The following is a 24,920-nucleotide window of genomic DNA, read 5'->3' as shown; positions in this document are numbered from 1 at the left end:
TCAAGTCTGCTATCATATCCATTTTATCTCCTTTCAAATCATTTGTACCTGCCACCACTATCATTTTTTTCACCCTTTGCTTTTGCTCCCTAACAGACTCACTTACATCCTTAATGGTCGCACCAGGTTGGTACGATTTATTCATGACTGGTGTTAATATCTAAAATTTTCTATATCATTTCAATTAGCATAATGGAGCAGGTTCTTTGCATGAAGAGTGATTGGTAAGTTGAATGTGTTGCCTGACATTGCAATGAATGCAGATACATTGCAATGTATCTGCTGAATTTAAAGCAGAGTTTGATGAGTTGAGTTGATGGAGGTAGTTTTAATAATAATAATATTATTATTATTATATAATATAATAATACAATAATATTATTTATAATATAATATTTTATATTATAAATATAATATAAAAACCTAATAACCCCCTACGCGCCATAGTCGATAGCATAGATAGTCCCAAGTATAAACTGGCTCAACAGTTAGCCAAGTCGCTTGCTCCTCTTACTGGCAACTCCTCTACTTTGTAAAAAAATTCAGTATATTTCAAAACACTAGTTAAAAATTGTATCCTAAAAACTTCAGACATAATGGTTAGTTTTGATGTTGCCTCTTTATTTACCAATGTACCACTTATAAACTTTGGATTTGATCAAGTCTAAATTAGTAGTGGACACAGGAAGTTAAAGAGGCAATGAAGGAAAAGAAGAAATCATATCAAACGTTCCTAGCAAATAAGTCAGCTTTTGCTTGAGAATATAGAGACAAATGTAAGAAAGTGAAACACTTTGTAAAACTAGCTAAACAAAAGTCAAGGGAGGACTTTCGCACGAACATAGAAAATAAATATCAAGGTGGCAAGATATTCTAGAGGTTGTTGAAGAAGCTTAGAAATGGAGGAAAGAGTGCTGTAAAAGGAGTTAGAGATGATAAAGTTGACATGAAAACAGGAGAAAAAGATATCCTTGAAGTATGGAGTAATTACTTTGAAAAATTGCTACATGAAACAAGCAGTGATAGCACAGTGGTAAAAAGCACTCAACATACAGTCAGGAATACATATTCATACTTGAAGTAGAAAAAACCATCAATTCAAAAAATTGAATAACACTGTTGTAATAGATATGGTATGAAGGTCAGCCTTAAAAGACAAAGACAATGAAAATAGGTAGAATTGTTGAAAATGTCAACTGTGTTGTGAACGTGGAACCTGTGGAACAAGTAAAATATCGTGCCTAAGTAGCTGAAAACATTTCAGCTACTTAGGCACGATATTTAGTGAAGATGGTAAATTAAATATGGAAATAGACAACAGAATCAACAAAGCTGGTATGGTAGAAAGTCAATTGAATAAATTCATATGGAATAAGAGAGAAATTAGTCGTAACACTAAATTAGCTGTATACAAGACAGTGTTCAAACCAGTTTTAACTTATGGATCTGAGAGCTGGGTCAGAAGTAAAGCACTTGACCAAAGACTAGAGACCGCAGATATGAGAGTCCTGAGAAAGATTAGAGGCATGAACAGATGGCATCAATGGCAATATCATATTAAAAACGAGGATATTAGGAAAGAACTTGACATTGTCGGCATCCAGGAATGCATTAGCAGAGCTAATTTCAGGTGGTACGGTCACTTAAACAGAATGGGCGAGGAAAGATTAGTAAAACAAGTGTTCTCTGCCAGGTTGGCAGGAAAACGACCCAGAGGAAGACCAAGATATAGGTGGATTGATACAATACAATGTGCCTTAGACGATAGAAATATAAGATCTGATAATGATAATATTGGAGTCTTGACAAGTAATAGACTGATTTGGAGGAAAATTGTAGATAGGAAGTTAGTAATGATGTAAATTTTTCATGTAGTACTATCATATCCTGTACACCCCCCTTGAGGGTGCATGTCAGGAATTTCATCATGATGACAATCACATCATCATCCAGTCCAACAGTATTGCATTTTAAAAACTCTCACACACAGAGCCAGAGCCATTTATTCTAACGATACAGCTCTGACCACAGAACTCAATTATCTGTGTCATACGTTCTTAGGCAACGCTACAATCCCTACAAAATAGATAAAATACTACATAGTCCCATTACTCCTCCATCCCCTAATACACACGAACACAACATGACCATCTCTATTCCCTATGTCAGAGGTACATCAGAAAAGATAGCCAAAGTACTGATGAAACATGGCCTTTGCACCACTTTCAAACTGCATGTAAAACTAGCAACTCTGATTTACTCGCCTAATGATAAACTTCACCCTTTAGCACACCCAGGAGTGTATGAAGTTCATGTGACTGTGACTTGGCCTACAATGGACAAACAGGAAGATCAGTTAACATCCGCCTGAAAAAACATGAAAAATACATTCGCTACTAATACTATGGCAGTTCAGGACTGGCAGACCATGCTTTGCACACTCCTTCACACAGTATTAGATAGAAGAAAACGAATGTGCTATTTAGGAGTTGTTACAGATCTGAGAGATTATTTTTTGAGTCAGCAATGGCTTTGAAGAATTCTCCTAACCTAAACAAGTATAGTTGCATTAATTTGCCAAAAATTTGGAGACTGTCATCCTAAGAGCAACTCCCACATAGCTGTAATGATTTTTTTTTCCAACATTAGATGGTGCCATGAATAGGACTTTAGATCTTTTGTACACTGCAATTTTATTGTTTTACTTACTCACTGTCACGTGTACAAGTGTGTTGTGCTCTGATGATGCTGATTTGAATATAAGCAGTTAATAAAACATCTTTTGATTAAATTGATTGGTGTTGTTAATACTGTTAAAAACTTAATTCATGAACAGCCTTATATTTCTGCACTCCAAAATGCAACACCTTGCACCTATTGATATTAAAACTACAACCCCACTCTTTTGTCCAAATAAAAAGTCTATTCAAATCTTCCTGAAGAGATTTAGCATCAGCAGTGCTACTTATAATTCTTCCCAACTTTGCATCATCAGCAAATAACTGAAGATTCCCAGTCAGTTCACGTCATATCGTTTACAAACAAGTTAAACAGCAGGGCCCGAGAACAGAACCCTGGGGCACACCACTGGTTACCCTTCTTTTTTGAGACTCCTCCATCATACACAATGTGCTGGTATCGTTCAGAGAGTCAATCTCTGATCCATCTAACCAATATACTGTTAGATGGATCAGAGATCTATTCCCATCCTCAGCAGCTTGTACACTAATTTATTATGTGGTAATCTATCAAACGCTTTTGCACAGTTTAAGAATATTACTGTATATGATTATCCCTTATCACTTGTCACCTTATCATAAAATGCAAGTAAATTACTGAAACAGGACCTACCATTTACAAATCCATGCTGACCTTCATAAAGAATGCTATGCCCATCAACCCAATTCTGTATTCTATTCCTCCATTCTCTCCAACCCCTTGACAACAACTGCAGTTAAACAGTTGTTGTCAAGGGGTTGGAGAGAATGTCTTAGAACCATGCTTGTGGAGTGGTACTATTTTGCCCTCTTTTCACTCATTAGGAACCCTACCCACTGCAAAGCTTTCATTAAACAACCAGATCAAGGGAATAACCAACTGTGGTGCACATTCCTTAAGTATATGTGGTGATATGTCATCCATTCCCACAGCCTTATTTACATCTAACACACCTCTGTCTCTTTCACTTACTACCCACTGCAAAGCTTTCATTAAACAACCAGATCAAGGGAATAACCAACTGTGTTGCACATTCCTTAAGCATATATGGTGATATGTCATCCATTCCCACAGCCTTATTCATTATTCACATCTAACCCAGCCAACATCTGATACACCTCTGTCTCTTTCACTTCCAATTCTCCTAATACTTGCCTCTCTTCTATATATTGTACTGGATAATTTATACCAGTATGATATACATTGAGAAAGTGCTCGTTCAATAATTCCACTATATCCTTTGCAACTGTTATTCTGTTGCCATGACTATCCACCAGTGTCAACCTGCCATAATTATTCTCTCTCTCTTGCTTGCCATATAACAGAAAAATTCCCTAGAGTTAACCTTGGCCTGATAAGCCAAACTCCCCTCATACTGCACCTTTTCTTTCTTTACCATGCTCATCTTCTAACCTGCACTTTATACTCTTCATGGATCCTATCACCACCAACTGTCTTGTACCTCCTTCATAGCATTTTCTTTTCCAGCACAAACTGTTTGATTTCACTGTTCATCCATTTCACTCCTACTCTATTTACTCGCTTAACCCTCAGTATGCAGTCATACATTGCTTTTGTCAGATACTGCCTTATGAGTTTCCATGTATTGTCAACATCTTTTTCCCATACACTATCTCCTCCTTCCAATCTATGTTCCTGTAATTAATTATTATTATTATTATTACATGATGCCTCCAGGGAGTCTGAAGACTCATCGAGGGAGGGTACCTACTTTACAACTCTCTGTCTCCACCACTCAATCCACCAACTACAATGAATCGCAACTATCATCATCATCTACACCAACAGCATCTATCTCCCATCATCACTACTAGTATTTTCACATATAATCACAACATCCATTCCCATGGCGGGATATTGTTATATAGGTGGATTGATACAGTAAAAAGTGCCTTAGAAGACAGAAATATAAGATCTGATAATGTTGGAGTCTTGACAGGTAACAGATTGATTTTGATGAAAACTGTAGATAGGAACTTAGTAATGATGTAAGTTTTTCATATAGTACTATCATACCCTATACACCCCTTGAAGGTACATATCAGGAATTTGATGATGATAATGATATTTATATTATAATATTATATAAGATTATAATAACAGCAAACAATAATAACAACAATAATAATAATTATTATTATTATATTTAATTATAATTATATTATTATATAGCTTCTTCAGTATTCCAAGTAAGGTTTTTACAAAAGTACTACAAAAACAAATTAAGCCATATATAGAACTAGGAGAAGAACAAGCAGGTTTCAGAGGACGAAGCACAATTGATCAACTATTCACCTTAAGACAGCTAATAGAAAAGACACCAGAGTACAACCAAAGTTGTTACATAAATTTCATAGACTTTAGTCAGGCATTCCATAGTTCTCTTCTACAATTCAATCCGTAGAAGAGAACTATGGAAGAATTCGGAATTCCCAACAAAACAATAAGAATAATAAAGAATATGTATGAGAAATCTGAAAGTGCAGTATGAATAGAGGACACCTTAACCAACTGGTTCCACACAGAAAGCGGAGTACGACAGGGATGCAATCTGTCACCAGACCTGTTCAATCTTACACTAGAAGAAGCAACCAATAAGGCCTTAAACAATGAAGACTCCGGAATCAAAATATATGGGAAAAATGTAACAAATTTAAAATTTGCAGACAACATTGCATTACTTGCAAGCACAGAAGAAAATCTACAGTGAATTTCTGATAAAATAAGGGAGCAATGTATAAAATCTGAATTAAACATAAATATAGACAAAACAAAAATTATGAAAATAGAAAAAAGCACCAATCTGAAAATTGAAATTGATTGTAAGAATCTAGAGCAGGTAGAAAACTTCACCTACCTTGGAGGAGTAATTGAGTACAATGGTGAAATTACAAAAGATATAAACAGATGAATCAGTCAAGCATCCCAAACTTTTGGACGACTTAATAAAATATGGAAGTCAAGAGACATCAAACAAGTAACAAAAGTAAGAATCTATGAAACACTGGTCCTCCCAATACTCCTCTATGGAAGTGAATGCTGGAATCTCAAAAAGGCTGAAGAAAAAAAATTAGTAGTTACTGAAATGGGTTGGCTAAGAAGATTACTTGGAGTATCTCTGCTGGATCAACTAAGAAACGAAGACATAAGGAAATGACTAAAACAAGAAATAACAATAATAGACAAAATCCAAGAAAGAAGACTGCGATGGTTGGTCATATGACCAGAATGGGAACAGAAAGACTACAATCTAAAGCCCTGAATATAACGATGGAAAGTAAAAGATTCAAAGGATGGCCCAGAATTAGATGGATAGACAAAATAAAAGAGGACCTGAAAACTAAATCACAACAAGCAACACCAAACTGGACAGAATTGTTTGAACTCTCCCAGGACAGACAGAAGTGAAAAGAGTTCATTCGGCCTCATCTTCATCTACATAGATGATGGAAGAGAGAAGAAGAAGAAGAATATTATTATATTATAATAATTATAATTATGAAGAATGAGAAAGTGAATACAGTAAGTATATTACCTCAATATGATAAAAAGGAATTAAGACGAATTATGATGGTAAACGATTCAATGCATAGACTATGTAAAAGGAATGGATGTGAGTTTTTGGATGTGTGGAGAGAGCATGAGGGAAGATTAGATTTGTATAAGAGGGACAACCTATACCTGAATGCATTTGGTATCAAGTGTCTTGAAAACTAATAACTGGTATGAGACCAAACACAGAGAGTCAGAGAAACTACATTATAATGGGAGGAATGATGAGAATATGAGTGAATGAGCGACAATGTTATATAATTGTTCTAATGACAGGAATGGGCATTATCATGGAAATAATCACAAGGAGAAAATGATTTCGACTTTGTGTTCGTCCGGTCAGGACCAATCAAACATGTGCAAAGATATATACATGTATCAGATACTTGAAAAGAATAGAGATCTGCAAGTTATCCAACTGTGTCATGAAGACTGCAGACAAGAGTATACAAAAGAACATGCAAGTAGCTTATTATGTTTATATATATATGAATGCTAGGAATATCAGAAACAAAGGGATAGAGTTTGTTGCCCTGGCCAATATGTTGGGACCTCAGATTGCAGGCATTAGTGAGACTTGGCTATCAGACATACTAACTGGTATCAAGTGTAAAGGGTACAGTATTTTTTTAGGAAGAACAGACAAGATAGGAGAGGAGGGAGCATGCTGCTAATGATATTGGACAACTTGAATCCAGTTAGTGTTGAGAACTATGATTGTAGTACTAGTAACAGTATTTCATGTGGCAGTGAATTTGAAGCCATCTGGTGTGAGGTGGAATCTAACAAGATCAATTACATAGTGGGATGTTGTTACAGACCTGGTGGATACAACAATGGGTGTGAAAAGAGTAATCATAATGGGAGACTTTAATTATTCAGATATTGATTGAATAGCAGTAGAATCTCATAAGAATGGAAATGAATTTATTGAGCTGCTGAGGACAACTTCCTCAAGCAACATGTGACAGAAGGAACTTGGGGTGAAAGAGTGTTTGTTGATCTGATTATAGTGTCAGAGGGTGTTTCAGTTAAAGACGTAACTATTCTGCCTTTGGTTGGTAACAGTGATCATGTAGTATTCATTTGAGAAGTGACTAAGTTTATGAATGCTCCATTCAGAAAAGGTTACATGGTGAACTACAAAGCAGAAAATTATGAACAACTGAGGTGTACACTGAATTCAGAAGAATAGTATCAATTGCTGGATGGGAAGAATATCGAGTGCATAGGAAGTTGTGCCACCGTAGCACAATTGTAAGAACAGCGGAACATTGTGCCCTTCAACTGGATAAGACCTCAGTTTGATTCTTATCATGATGAGGGAAATACTTATATGGGATTTTTCAATTGAAAGCGAGTTAGCCGATCTCATATGAAGGTAGCAAGGTTTTCTCTCCCAGGAACTTGGTTTTTCATACCACATACAAGACAAATCGGCCTGCAGAATGCATGCAATTTACAGACAAAAAATACTGTTTTTGGTGATGATGGGCAGTAGATGACATTGATGGTAGTCATCTACTGCCAAGGAAAGGCAAGAAGAGGGCAAGTTATATTTAGCGAAGTAGAATGCCCTCGCATGATGAGTCCTTGGACTCCATGTAATAATAATAATTTAAAAAAAATACTTAAATGATGCAATATCAGAAAGTGTTATGACCAATGAGAGTTCGAAGAATAAATAGGGTAGGAGTCAAATGGATGTGTAATCTTATTAAGCAAGAGATTTGCAAGAAACATATGATGTGGAAAGAATAATGTCTGCATAGGGATGATGTCTGTTATAAATTTATAAGGAGAGGACCAGAAGTCACAACTGTTGTAAGGAAAGCTAACTCTGAGTATGAAAGGATACTTGTTCAGAAAGCTAAAGACAACCCACAAGAATTCTATCGATATGCTGCAAGTAAAAGAAAGAAAGAATCTGAAAGAATAACTCTTCTGAATACAGATGGTGTGAAGGTGACAGATGAAGAAGAGGTTGTTTAACTAATGAGTGCCCATTTTGCTAAAAGCCATCAGCTTGGTGTATGCAACACTGAGTTCACTGCTACCTCTTCTGAAGAAACTCAGGTGTATGAAGAGGTATTAGAGCTGTTGCACAAACTGAATAAGAATTCAGCAACAGGGACTGATGGGATATCAGCAAAAATTCTAAACGAGTGTTCAGCTGAACTGGCTATGTTTAATATGTGTCTCAGAACAGGGAAGACTGCAGGAATGGAAGGAATGTATGGTAATACCATTGCACAAGGGTGGTGCAAAGACTGGTGTACCTAACTATCGACCAATCAGTATCTCAGCAGTGGTGATGAAGATTTCGGAAAAATTGGTTAGGGCTCGCATTCAGAAATGAGTTCACAGTGAATCACTACTTTGCAATGAACAGCATGGGTTTATTAAGGGAAGGTCGTGTTTTAGAAACTTGCTTACATTCTATAATAATGTTACCACTGAATTAGACAAGGGGAATGGATATACCATAATACTTTTGGATTTTGCTAAGGCTTTTGACAGAATACAGCATGGAAGATTGCTGCATAAATTGGAGAATATGGGGTTGGATTATAAAATATTAGCATGGTTAAGAGGATGATTGACTGACAGATATCAAAAAGTGAGTCTGCAAGATTTAAGATAACTAGTGGTGTACCACAAGGATCAGTCCTTGGTCTGCTGTTATTCAGTTTGTACATTAATGATATTGGGAAGGATTTGACAGACAGGTGACACACAGCTATTTGCTGATGATGCAAAGATAGGTAGGGTAATCAAGAATATTGCTGATTTGCAGTGCTTGCAGAATGATTTGAATAGGCTGGAATTGTTAGCATGGAAAAATGGATGTCAGTTCAATGTCAGCAAATGCAAAGTCATGCACTTTGGTGTAGTTAGATATCCAATGTCATATTATATTGGTGGGATTATGCTAAAAGAAACTGATCAGGCTAGGTATCTTGGAGTGTTAGTAGATAGCAAGTTGAAATTCAGGGACCATGTAGCAAAGATTGCAAGTACAACTCAAAAGATTGCAATGCTGAAATGAACTTTAACATGTAAAGATAAGGATGTCATCAAGATTAAGTGAGGAATCGATAAGATCTCACTTGGACTACTGTGCATAGGTCTGGTTCTCCTGGTTTCTATTATGATTCTGATAAGTGAAGAGAGTGCAAAATAGAGTGTTAAAAATGATATCAGGATTGTGGAATAGTCATTATGAAGACAGATTGAGAATTTGTAGATTGCAGACACTAGCAAACAGGAGAAAGAGGGGGGTGATAAGATTGAGACATACAAATTTCTGAAAGGGTCACACAGGATTTCAGTTGATGGAATTTTGCAATTTATGGAAGATGGAAAAAGGACATCCTTGGATGCTGAGAATGGATTCTGCTAAGAAGGGGATGGAAACTAGATTTTTCTCTCATAAGGTGGTGCATGATTGGAATGGATTTCCATTGGATATGATGTGTGTAAGTAGCATGAATATATTCGAAAATAAGTATTATATACTTATTCTCGAATATATTCTTGATGAGTCTTTGACTCCCTGGAGGTCTCTCTTAATAATAATAATAATTTTATTATTATATTTATTAATGTGCTGCTGAATGTGACAAAATATCTGCATTTTCAAGAAAATATGTTGGAAAAAAAAATATTTTCATACTGCATCTTGGATACAATTTTCTTGATTTCTCTAAGTTGGTATTTACACAAAATTTTCTACAGCTATACAATTAAATGACCAAAAAGATGCAAGCAAAAGTAAAAATTCAAAAAAATTATGTAAAATTCAAGGAAGTGATAATACACAAATGCAAGGTCACAAAAGCTTACCAGGTATATTATGTACAGTAATAGCAAATATAAGTAGTAAAACTCTTTTCCAGCATTTCTGAAATTGTATATCAGGTACTTTTTCTAGATTATACAAAATATCTTTACTTGCAGAAGAAACCCGTCTTCGACGCAGTGTATTACCTGAAAAGATAATAATAAATAATTCATTCAAAGCTTCAAATACAAGACTGTTGCAAGAAAGAGAGCAATTAAAAATCTTTGAAATTATAGAAAAAAGTTATTTTTATAATAAAATTTTTTAAATATGGCTGATCATATTATTGGTAATTATTTTCATGACCAGGTGGATTTTTCTGCCCATCTTCCTGGTTGAAATACCCATCCATCACAAGAGAAAATTTAAGCTTTCCCTTAGGCAGGACTATGTAGTATTTCCCAATGCAGGCAAGAAATTGTTTTCATGCTTATTTGGATGTTGAAATGGATGTTTGCGATTGTCTTTAGATGGGAGATGAATTTCATTGCTCGGTGTGAGACCACTTCTTCACTTATTGGAGGCCTGAAGTGCCTTGAAAAAGTTCCATGTTTGAACCCTAGAACAGGGTTTCCAGACTATGTAAAAATAATTAAAAAAAGCAAAATTATATATATATATATATATATATATATATATATATATATAATTGATAATAAAGGGGGTTAAAAAATCCTTATCACATCCATGGTACAAATGTACTCTACTATAGATTTACTAATAACCTTTCACGAGTGGGAACCACATTAAAAAAATAAATAAAAATAAGCGTGGATTTTTACATTTAGCACGTGGCTTTTCTTTCTCCTTAATCTAGATCGGTATTTCTCAGACTTCATATATCCATGTACCCCTTCTTAAATTTTCATTATTACCAAGTATCCAACTTGGTAATAATGAAATCACCTTATCAAAATAATAATAATAATAAAAAAAATCACCTAACGCCTTTTTATTCCCATATAGGGAGTAGGCGAGGCCGTTTTAGTCCTATATAAATAAAATAAAAAAGCATATTTCATTGTAAATGTTTATTTTGTTTAAATTTAGATATACATGTAAACAAAAAAATATTATTTATTTTTAATAGAACAAAATTTATAAAGATACTATAAATTTTTACTTAATTTAAATTTATCATCAATGAGAGGAATGAAATTGCTTTTGGTGGGATAAAATTTCAGCAAAATTTGGCTCTATAGTTGTTCATTTCAATCTCAGGTGTGGTTTGACATCTATAATGCGGTTCCTCTTTGTCTTAATATCTACAAGGGCCAAAAATCCAATTTCGCACAGATATGAACTTGGAAATGGAAAAATGAACCTTAGAGCTTTATCTGTTAATTCAGGAAATTCATTCTGTATTTGTAACCAAAATGATGATAACATATTCTTGTTGTATTTATTTTGTAGGAAACCATCAGAAGCTAGTTCTAAAAGTTGTTCTTCTATTGGCGACAGAACCTTTGGGGTCTGTCGCCAATAGATTTGTTGATATTGAAAAGGTATGTTATCCACTTAATATTAATGTCCAATTCAGGGAAATACTTTTCTAGATTCATTTGTAAGCTTTGTAAATGCTGCATGATAGTAATTTTCACATCATCATCAATTTGTTCATTTGAACCTGCAAGCAATTCACCATTACCAACCCACTTTTGCCATAACTTCATCTTTGCCAATGTGGAGTTCGCTGTCTTGGACATGAAATATAAAAATTTTCTTACCTTGTAAAGACGAATTAAGATTATTTAATAGAGTAAATATATATGCCAGGTATGCTAATTGACTAAGCCATTTCCAATTATGTAAATTTTTTTTCAATTCAAAATTTTCATCAAGAAAAACTTACAGTTCATTCCGAAGTTCAAATAAATGAGTAAGGACTTTTCCATGAGAAAGCTTAATGAACATCAGAATGGAAAATAAGTTGTGTATGATTACTTCCCATTTCTTCACAAAGTTGAGAGAAAAGTCTGCCATTTAGAGGATGGCCTTTAATATAATTTGTGATTTAGATCCGACCATGGATTTCATTCAATCTGTTCTTATTCCAAACACAACTTTTCCAATCCAGCTTGTTTTGATGCATAAATGTATTTATATTGTTGAATATTTCTTCTCCTTGTATATTCTGGCAAGGGTTGGCAAAATAAAAGGTCGTCATGAAGTTTTGGATTTTTTTCGTACCTAACAAACACTAGAAGATTTGCAAAATTTTCTAGTGTTTGTTAGGTACCAAAGTTTCACCACTGTACCACTTTTTGCTATTAATAGCAACACATGATATGAAGCTTCTAAAGCATTCATATCTTCACCTCCTAACATGATCGACATCATTTTTTGAGATACTTTTAAATTTTTAATTTATTTTGAAAAAATTCTACAGGTTTGTCCCTGTATTCATTATGTTTCGATTCAAAATGGCAATTTAAATTAGATGGTTTCAAGCTTTCATTTTTTAAAGTTTCACTACAAATGATACAATGGAATAGGTTCCTCTTCGTTTCCTGTCCATGAAAATCCAGATTTCAAGTAATTCATATCATACTTATGAAGTTTTTTCATCTTCTTCCTAATTGGTTCTTTAGAGATGTCAGACAACACACCCTTATCAATTTCATTTGATCCAAGATACAATATCAACGTTTTCTTGTTGCTTACAGCTACTTGTATCTGCTATATTGCTCTCTTTTGTGTATTTTATAAATCCAGTTTTTAACCAATGATCTATACTTAAGAATTTGAAAGCTAAAAACATTATAATATTTAGTGTAGATATTATAACTTCCATACATTATTAAACCAATTATATCACTGTAAAAGTAGTACAAACCTAATAAATAATAACAAATTCGTAATATGACCAAATAATGAAGCTCACTGATTAATATCTGCTTAACTGTCTTAATTACATCTACTAATGTTTCATATATTTACTTTTTTATCAGTTGCTATCAGATGTGTAAGAGGATGCAGGTGATCTTCAGGAGAATGAATGAAGGTATCTAGCTGAATGAAAAATTTAAAAGTGGTGTGGAGATCATATTTGCAGAGAACTTTAGCTATTTTTTCTGATGTAACCTTAATATATGAGATGGGAATGGTTTTCCTGTGATTCTGTGTTGGTTGCAGGAGGAATGGGGACACATGCAGTATTTTATCTGTTTTATAAAATTTAGGAAACAAAGATGGGATGTAGAATTTAGGTTTGGTGAGGATATATTGTTGGAGGTGGAGGAAATAAAAAATCTTCGGGTGATACTGAATAAGGATCTAAAATACAGAGGATGCATTGCCAAAATTGTGAGGACAACACAATAAATTGTTGCAGAGGGAATGATGAAGAGGACACTGACTTGTAGAAGGAAGGAGATTCTTGTTTTATTGTATAAAGCTCTGATTAGGCCACACATGGACTACTGTGCACAGATTTGATTTTCAAAAGGACAAAAGAGATTTTGGAAAGGGTCCAGAGGCAAATGACTAAGGTAGTTTCTGATCTCTGGAATGTCAAATATGAGGAAAGGTTGAGAAGATGCAATTTACAGAGTCTAATGGACAGGAGGAAGAGGTGGTGATATGATAGAGACATACAAGTTACTAAAGGGTTGTTACAGGATCAATGTTGAAGAGGTTTTACAGAAAATGGTGGTAGATCAAGGGAAAATCAGAGGTCATCCCAGGAAATAAGGAGGGTGTAAGCAGGGGAGTGAGAAGCAGGTTTTTTTGCATACAGAGTTGTAAATGCCTTGCCTGAAAGGGTGATGTCTGCAAAGAATTTGAGTGTGTTTAAGGCACGGTGTGATGAGCTGTGTATGACAAAAGGACCTCCTAAGTGAGTCTTTGACTCCATGGGGTCTTAGGATAATAATAATGACTGTAGCTATTGGTTAAAAAGGTGTTTTGAAGGTCCCTGAGCTCAGTTTCAAGGCTGTGTCATTTGAACAAATAGCCCTGACTCAGTGAATAAGTATTTTGAGGATGTCATACATTTGGAAGGGTGGTGATGTGATTGCTGATGCAAATACCTTCCTGTATGAGTGTATTATTTCTGTAAATGAAATAGGATAAGCGATTAGAAAGTCATTGCCACTAGTATATCTAGAAAGGGGAGACAACTGTTCCTTTCTTCTATGTAAAATTTACCTTAGGATTCTGGCTGTTAAGATGTACTAAAATGTATCCAATATGGATAAGAGGATGGCTGCTAGACAGATATCAAAAAGTGGTATATGGAAGGGCAGAATCAAGGCAAAAGCAGGTGACTAGCGTGGCACAAGGTTCCGTGCTGGGACCATTGCTAATTTATACATAAATGATATAGGAAATAACCTCAAAAAAAAATATTCAGTTGTTTGCTGATGATGCAAAATTAGGTAGAGTAATAGTAGTTGATCAAGATGATGTGGAGAGCTTGCAGGACAATTTAAATAGGCTGTCACAGTATGGGCAAAAGTTAATGGGTATCAGTTTAATGTCGAGAAATGTAAAGTAATGCACTTTGGGATAAACAGATTACAAGCCATTTATCATATTGATGGCACTATACTCCCAGGAAACAGATGACGCTAGAGATTTATGGGTGGTGGTTGACAGAGAGTTAAAGTTTAGAGAACATGCTACTAAGGTAGCACATAAGATTACTTGGCTAGTGAAGAACACATTAACAAGTACAGAAAAGGAAGTTGGAATTCCTTTTTATAAGGCCTTGATACACCCACATCTGGATTACTGGGCTCAAGTCTGGTTCCCTGGGTTTCTTGGGGATGTGGAAGCAGTGGAGAGGATTCACACTGAAGATGTGTGGATCGCAGAATTTTCTCGATATGAGAAAAAGAGGGGATATAATAGAAACATTTAAGTTGCTTAAAGAATTTTATAGGATTGATGCAGAGGAAATGCTTCAGCATTTGGCTAGAGGGACCAGAACAAGGGGTCATCCCTGGAAGTTGAATAAAGGTGTGGTCAGCAGGGGTGCGAGGACTAGATTTTTTGCTTGGAGAGTGATGAATGAACGGAATGGGTTGCCAGAGTCAGTTGTGAGTGCTTTTTCTATTAATGGGTTCAAGGAGAGGTATGATAGATTGTGTGGATAGGTTGGGTCTCCTGCGATGAGTCTTCAGACTCCATGGAGGTGCACATAATGTCTGAACTATGAGGCTAAATATCAAACACATCATCAACATAGCATAGCAAACTATTGGTTTAAGTGTGGCTGTGTGAAATGAAATGATCTTTCAATAATCACAGTTCAATTATACCACCATTTTGTTATAAATTTTGTATTCACTTTTTTTTGAAAATCATACAATGCACACTATACAGAAAATACATGTAATTATACATCAGTGTAAAGTATTATGCCTTCATTTTTATTTTAAATATTACATTTTAAAATGTAATAATTTAAACTAATTTAAACTAATAAAATAATTTGATTAACATTTTAATGCTTAAAATGTTAATCAAAACATGAATGTTACCGTTACATTTGACAGTCTGGATGGTAATGTGGTTAGGGTATCCCCTCTCCAACCAATAGGCTGCCAGTTCGAATCCTGCTATGTACATGGATGTTTGTGTACATGAATAAGTTTCATAATAATGCTTGATAGTATAACAACAGAAGAGAAAAATCAGTAATTTATTGAATTACTAATATTTCATTGGATTTCAAACCAATATCCTCAGAGCACAAAATTACAAATGTGGTAGACACATAGCACTCCCAATTAGATTTCTATCCTAAAACTTTGACAAATTTCTCTCTAGAATAGAAAAAATACTAAATGCTCCCAGAAATCCCTCTCCCACTGGCTACCACAGAAGACTGTCACCATCCAATACATTCAAGGGACATCTGAAAAGATATTTAGAGTGCTTACTAAACATCAGAGCTATGCACCATATTTAAACCTTATGTCAAACTGGCAACTCTCATCTGTTCAACCTAGGAGAATCTCTTCTTTATCATATCCAGGAGTCTATGAAGTGCCCTGTTCATGTGACCGAGCTTACTATGGACAGACAGGAAGAACTGTGGACATCTGCTTCAGTGAACATCAAAAATACATCCGGCATCGTTAATGCAAGTCGGGTCTAGCAGACCATGCCTTAGATACTCCTGCAAACAGGATCAATTGGAAAAAAAAACAAAAGTGCTATGCAGAAGTAATCTCAACAAGTATAGCTGTATAAATTTACCAAAAATTTGGGAAACAGTCATCATCTTAAGATCTAATACCTGCTTTCTTTTTTTCTTTCTTTTTTTTTTTTTCTCAATATAGATGGCACCTAATTGGGACTTTAGTCTTTGTGTTGCAATTGTAATTTGTGTTTTCCATTGCAATTGTTTAATCTTGTTTAATCTAAACAACAACAATCTTGTTATACCAGATTGTTGTTGTTTCACGTACTGTGACAAACAGTTTTTGTGCTCTGAAGATGCTGGATGTAATACCAACGAAATATCAGCAAATAAGTAAATAAATAGCAATTATTTTCTTATCAGTCCATGTTCTCATCAATACTGTTAAAAATGAATTAACATTCTTCTTTTTCAGTTGTAATTACTGTGGTCCCTGTCATTATAAGACAGCAATGGATTGTGAATAAACAAAGACTTTCTGCAATTCATGCATAATAAATTATATATTCTGTACATCATACAAAAGTGTCTGTGTGTGTGCACATGCACCCATTCTAGAAATTAAACCTGGAATCACTAGAAAATTCATCTATAATATAAAAATATTTACAAACCTCCATGAACATAAGAGACTAAACCCAACATGTGTTGGTTGAAAATAAGTACACTATTCACTTAGACAACAAGGGTGGCTGCAAATGTAACTTTTTCAAATAACCTGACAGGAAATATTCAGTTGTTTGCTGATAATGTAAAATTAGGTAGATTAATAGTTAAGCAAAACAATGTGAAGAGCTTGCAGGACAATTTAAATCGGCTGTCAGTATGGGCAAAAGTTAATGGGTGTCAGTTTAATGTAGAGAAATGTAAAGTTATGCATTTTGGAATAAAGAGATTACAAGCAGTGTATCACATTGATAACAGTGTACTCCAGGAAGCTAGAGATTTAAAGGTGGTAGTAGACAGAGGGTTAAAGTTTAGAGGACATATTGCTAGGGTTGCTAAGGTAGCCCATAAAATTACTAGGCTATTGAAGAACATATTAACAAGTAGAGATAAGGAACTTGTTATTCCTCTTTATAAGGCCTTGATACGCCTACATCTGGATTACTATACTCAAGTCTTGTCCCCTGGGTTTCTTGGGGATGAAGAAGTGGTGGAGAGGATGCAGAGGTGAGTGACCTACGTAATGTTCCATATGAGGATAGATTGAAGGTGTGGATTGCAAAAGTTGGTTGATAGGAGAAAAAGAGGGGATATGATAGAAACATTTAAATTGCTTAAAGGATTTTATAGAATAGATGCACAGGAAATGTTTCAGCACTTGGTTATAGGGACCAGAATAAGAGGTCATCATTGGAAGTTGAATAAAGGTGTGGTTAGTACAGGTGTGAGGACTAGATTTTTTGCTTAGAGAGTTGTGAATGAGTAGAATGGGTCGCCAAAGTCAGTTGTGAGTGCTTGTCTATTAATGGGTTCAAGGAGAGGTATGATACATTGTGTGGATAGATTGGGTCTCCTACGATGAGTCTTTGGACTCCATAGAGGTGCCTGTTTAATAATAATAATAACAATTGAATGAGTAGAATGGGTCGCCAAAGTCAGTTGTGAGTGCTTGTCTATTAATGGGTTCAAGGAGAGGTATGATACATTGTGTGGATAGATTGGGTCTCCTACGATGAGTCTTTGGACTCCATAGAGGTGCCTGTTTAATAATAATAATAACAATAAAATAGTCCCTTTCAGTGTGTGTGTATATATATATAAAAAAACAGCTGCATAACAAGTATTTTTATTCTAACCCACAGGATCAGAAAACATCAATTCTGAACTAGTCTGAAGAAATCACAGTCAATAATAATGTAAAATTATTATGTAATATAAAGTTATCTTGTTCCATATCCTAGGAACAAGATAAAGTCTTATCCTGTTCCTAGACATGCAGAAACCCAGTAGGTCTTTATCATCATCATTAGTACTGCCATTTAACTATCATCCCTATCTCCAAAACATTTTTCTTGGTTCTATTTAGATCTCCAAAAAGAAGCAATTTTTGTAATAGATAAGACAAAGCCAGTTGTCTTAGCCTATGACAAAGATTTCTTTACTTGTTTACCATGGCTAACATCTTCAGTGGAAGAAGCAAGACATAGTAAACCTATTCAATTTTCCAATTTGAAATTTATATATATATATATCACTATCTAATCATCTCTCATTCAAGAAGTTTTTAGTGTTGAATACCATAACTACTCCTCCTTTCTCTACCAACTACTGCCTGAGTAAATCATCTTATGCCAATATATTATTCAGAAGGATCTCAGATCTGTTTCATCCATTTTTGTCTAGTTAACATCAATTATGTTGATATTCTTGTGCTAGTTCCCTCTTCTATTGATGGTTCTTATTTTCCCTTGATGAAACATCAAGGAAAAATCCTGGCTCCTGAGATGGTTCCATCAGATGACTTATCACTGTTTGTCTTAGTATCCTAATGAAAACAGTGGGGCCTTGTTTTTAAATAGGAAAAAAAAGTGTCCTAGCTAACATAATATTTAACTTTGCATTCTGCAAAACTGATGAAATGGTAATATATTAATAACTGATATGTAAGTAGCAAGACTGCAACTGTGTGGAATGAGACTGTAATGAGGAGAACGAGCTTGCTTATGCTAGTGTAAAGGATTAAAACAACAAATATAATTTCTTGTCAAGTATAATATAATTTTTAATCTAGTGGTAAAACTTTCTGCAAGAAAGTTGAAGAGCTATGTCTGTGACTGGCAAGAAAGTTAAGGGAAGGAGAGAAGCAAGCAAGTAATCTCAGCAACTATAACAAGAAACTATCAGAAAAATATAGTGTAAATGATCAAAAGTAACACAGGCAGGAAGAAAGTGAAACAGAACAAATGTGGTATGACAGTAATGAACGATAGAGTACAACTGAAAAGAGGAGGAAACAAAAGAGAGTAGAACACCAGAGGGAGGAAGAGAGAAGTCATAATGAAACTGGTATTGTGAAAGATGCAAAAATGAGTTAGGAGAATACAAATGAACTGATGAAATTGAGGGATGAATTAAAGCAGATGTAGAGAGAGAGAGAGAGAAAGATATTGAAAAGAGATCAGATGGTGAAATGGATGAAAAAAAGATGCAAGTGAAAGATGAGCGAGCTAAAGATAAATGACAGCAAGAAAACAATGGAAAAATTAGGTGTGAGATTTTGTGTATAGGTCTCTATACTGAATGATGTACGAACAGAGCAAGTGTTGAAGATGTGGACTTAACAACACTTTATTAAGTAAATATTTTGATCTGAATATAACAGATTATCATCGGTGAATAAAATAATTCAATGAGATAGAACAATAACAACAAATTTTAAAAGAGATAATATGAGCTGTGTTCTAGTGTGATACAGCATTTTTGTAATACTGTTACAAGGACACACAAGATTGAAATCAAGAAAAGAAATATCCTTTCTATTCTAGTGTCCTAGTTTTTTTTTTTTTTTTGTTCATATCATACTATCAGAACAGCAAAATGAAAGACTTTTCATGTTAAAAAAAAAAAGAGAAGCAAGCAAGTAATCTCAGCAACTATAACAAGAAACTATCAGAAAAATATAGTGAAAAATATTTTGAAAGACTTTTCGTTACTTTGAGCCGATTTTCACAACTTGTTCAACATATATGGCAAACTATATGTGCTGCCAACAGATTCTCTTGATTTCCAAGTTTCATCCAAAATGAGGCATAAGTTTATATATATATATATATATTTTTTTTTCATATTTTATATACTGACTTAGATCTGAGAGTTAGAACAAACAATTAAATTTATTCACAACGCAACATGTTTCGTTGAAAGGCCAACTTCTGCAGGCGTGAAGAAACAAAGAAAGCAAATAAAAACACTATAAAGAAACATTGTGTCACTGAAATTAGACTATTATATATATATATACACACACACACACACACACACACACACACACACACACACTTCAGTTATGTTTTTTTATTCCAAATTTACCACAGCTAATAACACAATGTGTACTAATTTCACGTCATAATGATATAATACATAACTGAAAATTAAACAAATAAAATCTCGAAAATGAGAATAATCAGTGGCATGACCCAGGGTTCTTTAGCTGACCAAACTGTATTCTTATTGGCTTAAATCAATATACAAAATGATGGTACAACATGACAAAATTTCTTGCTGGCTCGGGCGTCACCCATTTAAACAAGGCCTCCCCCACCCGTTATTTTCGCCAGGGAACCAGAGCGAACAGTGAAAACTCAGCTACTGGAACAATTCTGAAAGCACACCCCAACTCAACATCACCAGAGTTAAAGATCGGTACTATCAACATAAGAAGCCTGAATGGCAAAGAAATGGAGCTAGCTGAGGAATTAGATAAGTACCAGATCAACATAATAGGGTGACTGAAACAAAAAAGACAAAAACTGGTGAGATCTTTCTGAGCAATAAATACAAAATTTTATATTCAGGCAATGACAATCAAGGAAAAGAAGGAGTAGCCATAGTATTCAACACAAAATACGAGCCTAATCTTCTAGAATGGCAGGCAGTCTCAAGTAGAGTGATGTGGGCAAATATCAAAATGGAGAACTGGACAATGAGACTTATTTGTGGTCACACAGAAGGTTCTACTAAGGTAGAAGTGGAGGAATTTTTTGATGCTTTACAGAAAGCAACTGACACAATGAAAAAAGGAAAAGTTGGTCCTTGTTGGGGATCTAAATAGCAGAGTAGGAAATGATTGCGAGACATACAAAAATATTTTGAGAAAATTTGGAGAAAAAAGCAAAGCTAATAATAATGGTAAATATCTGTTGGATTTCTGCTCAGGACATGGACTGGTTATTACTAACACCATGTTCCAACATAAAAATGTTCACAAATTCACATGGAGAGAAGAGGCAAGAAATAAGAAAAGTCTCATTGACTATGTTATTGTTGATAGTGATGTTTTCTCCCTGGTGCAGGACACCAGAGTGTACAGAGGATTTGAAATTGGAAGTGATCACTATTTAGTCTTGAGCAGGATAAAATTGAATTACATATTGAAAAGAATAACATGTAAGAAAGTTTGATTATTATTATTATTCAGGCTTCCATGGAGTCAAAAGACTCATCGTGGGAGGTACTTCCTAAGAAATAAAGTCTATTGACTAATAGAGGGCAGCACCCCCTCCCCCAAGAAACACAATGTCTATCATACCACTCCTTAAACTCATTGACCATTCTCGCTCTCACCACTCCATCAGGCAATGCATTCCATGGTTCAACCACCCTCCATGCAAAGAAACCACTCCTCACCCTCTTGCTCACAGTTTCCTTTTGTAACTTCCAGATATGCCTTATTATCATCACTCCTTCCTGCTGTTCAATCAAGTCCCCACCCTGTAACCACCTCTCCTTCTATCCACCAAACTCTGCAGTCAACATTCCCTCAGCCGATCCTCATAACTATCATTGTACAGTCCTGAAACCATCTTTGTAATCTGCCTTTGTACCCTTTCCACAGTTAATTTATCCTGGGGACCAAATCTCAGAACAATAATCCAAGTGTGGTCTGATCAGTCTTATACAACGGAATGATAACTGTTTTATCTCTGCAGGTCAGCGTCCTTCTCATTATTGCAACAATCCTCTGTGTTACCTTCACCACCCATCGATGTTTCCCAAACCTCAAGACTTTACATTTTGCTGTATTAAACCGAACACTCCCATTCATTTGCTCATCTATCTTGCTTATTCAAATCCTCTTGCAGGGCTGCAGCATCTGCACTATTACTAATAATCCTTCCCAGCTTCACATCATCTGCAAACAACTGAATAACCCCTTGCAATCCACTGACAATGTCATTGATATAAAGGTTAAACAATATAGGTCCCAGTACTGAGCCCTGTGGGACCCCACTTGTAACCCTCTGCTTTCTTGAAACTGCTCCACCATACACAACTCTCCGATACCTATCGGACAGCCAATCCTGAATCCAGTTGACCAATCTGACATCCAGACCCATGTGCTGTAACTTAAATATCAGCTTATCATGTGGCACCCTGTCAAATGCCTTCGCTAAGTCTAAGAAAATGGTAGTATATGCCTTTCCCTCATCTAATGCTCTTGTAACTTTATCATAAAAGGCTAGCACATTGCTAAAACAAGAGCATGCCTCTTCACAAATCCATGCTGACTCTCACAGATAACATTACCCTCATCTGCAAAATTCTGTATACAGTCCTTCACTACTTTCTCCAAGATCTTACTAACTACTGATGACACTTCCAGTCTGCCACTGCCTTATTCAATAGCACTATCTTACCTTCCTTCCATTCCATGGGCACCTTTCCCACAGCTAGACTTTCATTGAAAAACCAGGTCAAAGGCACTGTCAGTTCCCTAGACATTCTCTCAAAACTCGTGGTGAAATACCATCAGTCCCACAGCTTTAATGACATCTAGAGTACTCAGTATTTGAAACACACTCCCCTGCTGTACCTCTAAACCTCAAACCTACCCAATCCCTCTAGCATTAAAACTGACTCCTCAAGGATGAAATACTCCAATAAAGTGTTCATTGAACAATTCCACTATGTTCTCTGCATCAGTCAGTCTATTCCCATTTTTATCCCACAATATCATTCTTCCACAGTCATTTCTCCTCCTACTGGCCACATATCTAAAAAATTCCCTAGGATTTTCTTTGGATCTTAGGTCCAATCTCCTCTCATATTCCAGTTTCGTCTTCCTTACCATACTACTCACTCTTCTAGCTTTTGTCTTATACTCTTCATGCATCTTTCCTTAACCTGTCTCCTTATATCTCTTCCATAGCCTCTTTTTCGCATGCAATTCCTGTTTAATATTGTTTGTCATCCACTTTACTCCAAATTGTCTCCTCTTGTTCATCACTTGTAGTATACAACTTACCATTGCTGCTAACAAATATTCTTTCATAATTTCCCACGCACTAATGATATCCTGGCATTCCAATTCAATAAGTCAGCTTGTGCTCTTAGAGAATACACAGACAAATGTAAGAAAGTTAAAGAATGTGTAAAACTAGCTAAACAAAAGTCATGGGAGTACGTTGGCAAGAACATAGAAAATAAATACCAAGAAGGTGGTAAGCTATTCTGGAGGTTGTTGAAGAAGCTTAGAAATGGAGGAAAGAGTGCTGTAAAAGGAGTAAGAGATGATAAGAGTAACATGAAAATGGGAGAAAAAGATATCCTTGAAGTATGGAGTAATTACTTCAAAATATTGCTAAATGAAACAAGCAGTGATAGCAGAGTGGTAAAAAACACTCCAAGGCATACAGTCAGGAAAACATATACATACTTGAAGTAGAAAAAGCCATGAAAGGCATGAAATGTGGAAAGCCATCAGGAGTAGATGATATATGACCAGAAATGCTGGCGTATGGTGGTATAAAAAGTCTTACAGTGGCTGAAATGCATAGTTCAGAAGGCCTGGACAGAGGGACGAATTCCTGATGATTGGAGTAGAGCTCTAATAGTACCCATATACAAAAAGGGAAATAAAACTGAATGTGAGAATTACAGAGGTTTTTCCTTACTGAGTGCTCCTGGCAAGATTTATGCAAGTATACTTGAGAAACGGTTGAGAAGAATTGTGGAAGAAAAGCTTGGTGAAGAACAAGCTGGATTCAGGCCAAATAGAGGCTGTCAGGCCTTATGGCAAATAGCTGAAAAAGCATGGGAATATAACAAAGAGTAGTTGGAAGGGGACCAATCATTCGATGCTGTTGGCACACTCTCCCTCGATGAGTCTCTGGACTCCCTGGAGGTGTCAAATAATAATAATAATCTGTATTTAAGTTTTGTCTATCTGGAAAAAGGCATATGACAAGGTACCAAGAGAGAAATTATTCAATACGCTACAGTTATATGGGGTGAATGGGGCATTATATCAAGCAATACTTAGTCATTATTTGAGTTGGAAGTCAGCAGTTAGAATTGAAGGAAGTACAGGAAGATGGTTTAATGTTAAATCTGGTGTGAGACAAGGATGTACATTATCCCTCTGTTATTCATTATCTATATGGATCACATTATGAAGGAAAGTGGTATTAAACACGTAATCAGAATTAGAGATGTTAATGTCAGCTCTTTGCTTTATGAGGACGATGTTATACTTCTAAATAAATCCACTACAAGTTTGCAAGATTCCCTGACTAAATTGAATAACTGTTGTAATAGATATGGTATGAAGGTCAGCAATAAAAAGACAAAGACTATGAAAATAGGCAGAATCATTGAAAATGTCAACTTTGTTGTGAACAGAGAACCTGTGGAACAAGTAAAACATTTCAGCTACTTAGGCACGATTTTTAGTGAAGATGGTAAATTAAATATGGAAATAGACAACAGAATCAACAAAGCTGGTACGGTAGGAAGTCAATTGAATAAATCTATATGGAATAAGAGAGAAATTAGTCAAAACACTAAATTAGCTGTATATAAGACAAGTGTTCAAACCAGTTTTAACTTATGGATCTGAGAGCTGGGTCAGAAGTAAAACACTTGACCAAAGACTAGAGACCGCAGATATGAGAGTCCTGAGAAAGATGT

General features: G+C 35.3%; 1 protein-coding gene across 3 annotated transcripts in view; it reads right to left on the bottom strand.

Moving 5' to 3' along the window:
• The window catches only part of Zip48C (Zinc/iron regulated transporter-related protein 48C), a 245,670-nt gene that overhangs the window by 152,842 nt on the left and 67,908 nt on the right, over positions 1 to 24,920 (bottom strand). For all 3 annotated transcript variants that reach the window (XM_090415478.1, XM_090415479.1, XM_090415481.1), the window contains one exon: positions 10,138 to 10,281. In XM_090415478.1, the coding sequence (XP_090271604.1) occupies positions 10,138 to 10,281 (144 nt within the window). The remainder of the gene's footprint in view (positions 1 to 10,137; positions 10,282 to 24,920) is intronic.

Source organism: Typopeltis vanoorti, chromosome 3, assembly GCF_054136105.1.
Source record: "Typopeltis vanoorti isolate ZY-2024b chromosome 3, IOZ_Tvanoo_1.0, whole genome shotgun sequence".
NCBI lineage: Eukaryota > Metazoa > Arthropoda > Arachnida > Uropygi > Thelyphonidae > Typopeltis > Typopeltis vanoorti.
This window is presented reverse-complemented; position numbering and strand designations above follow the sequence as displayed.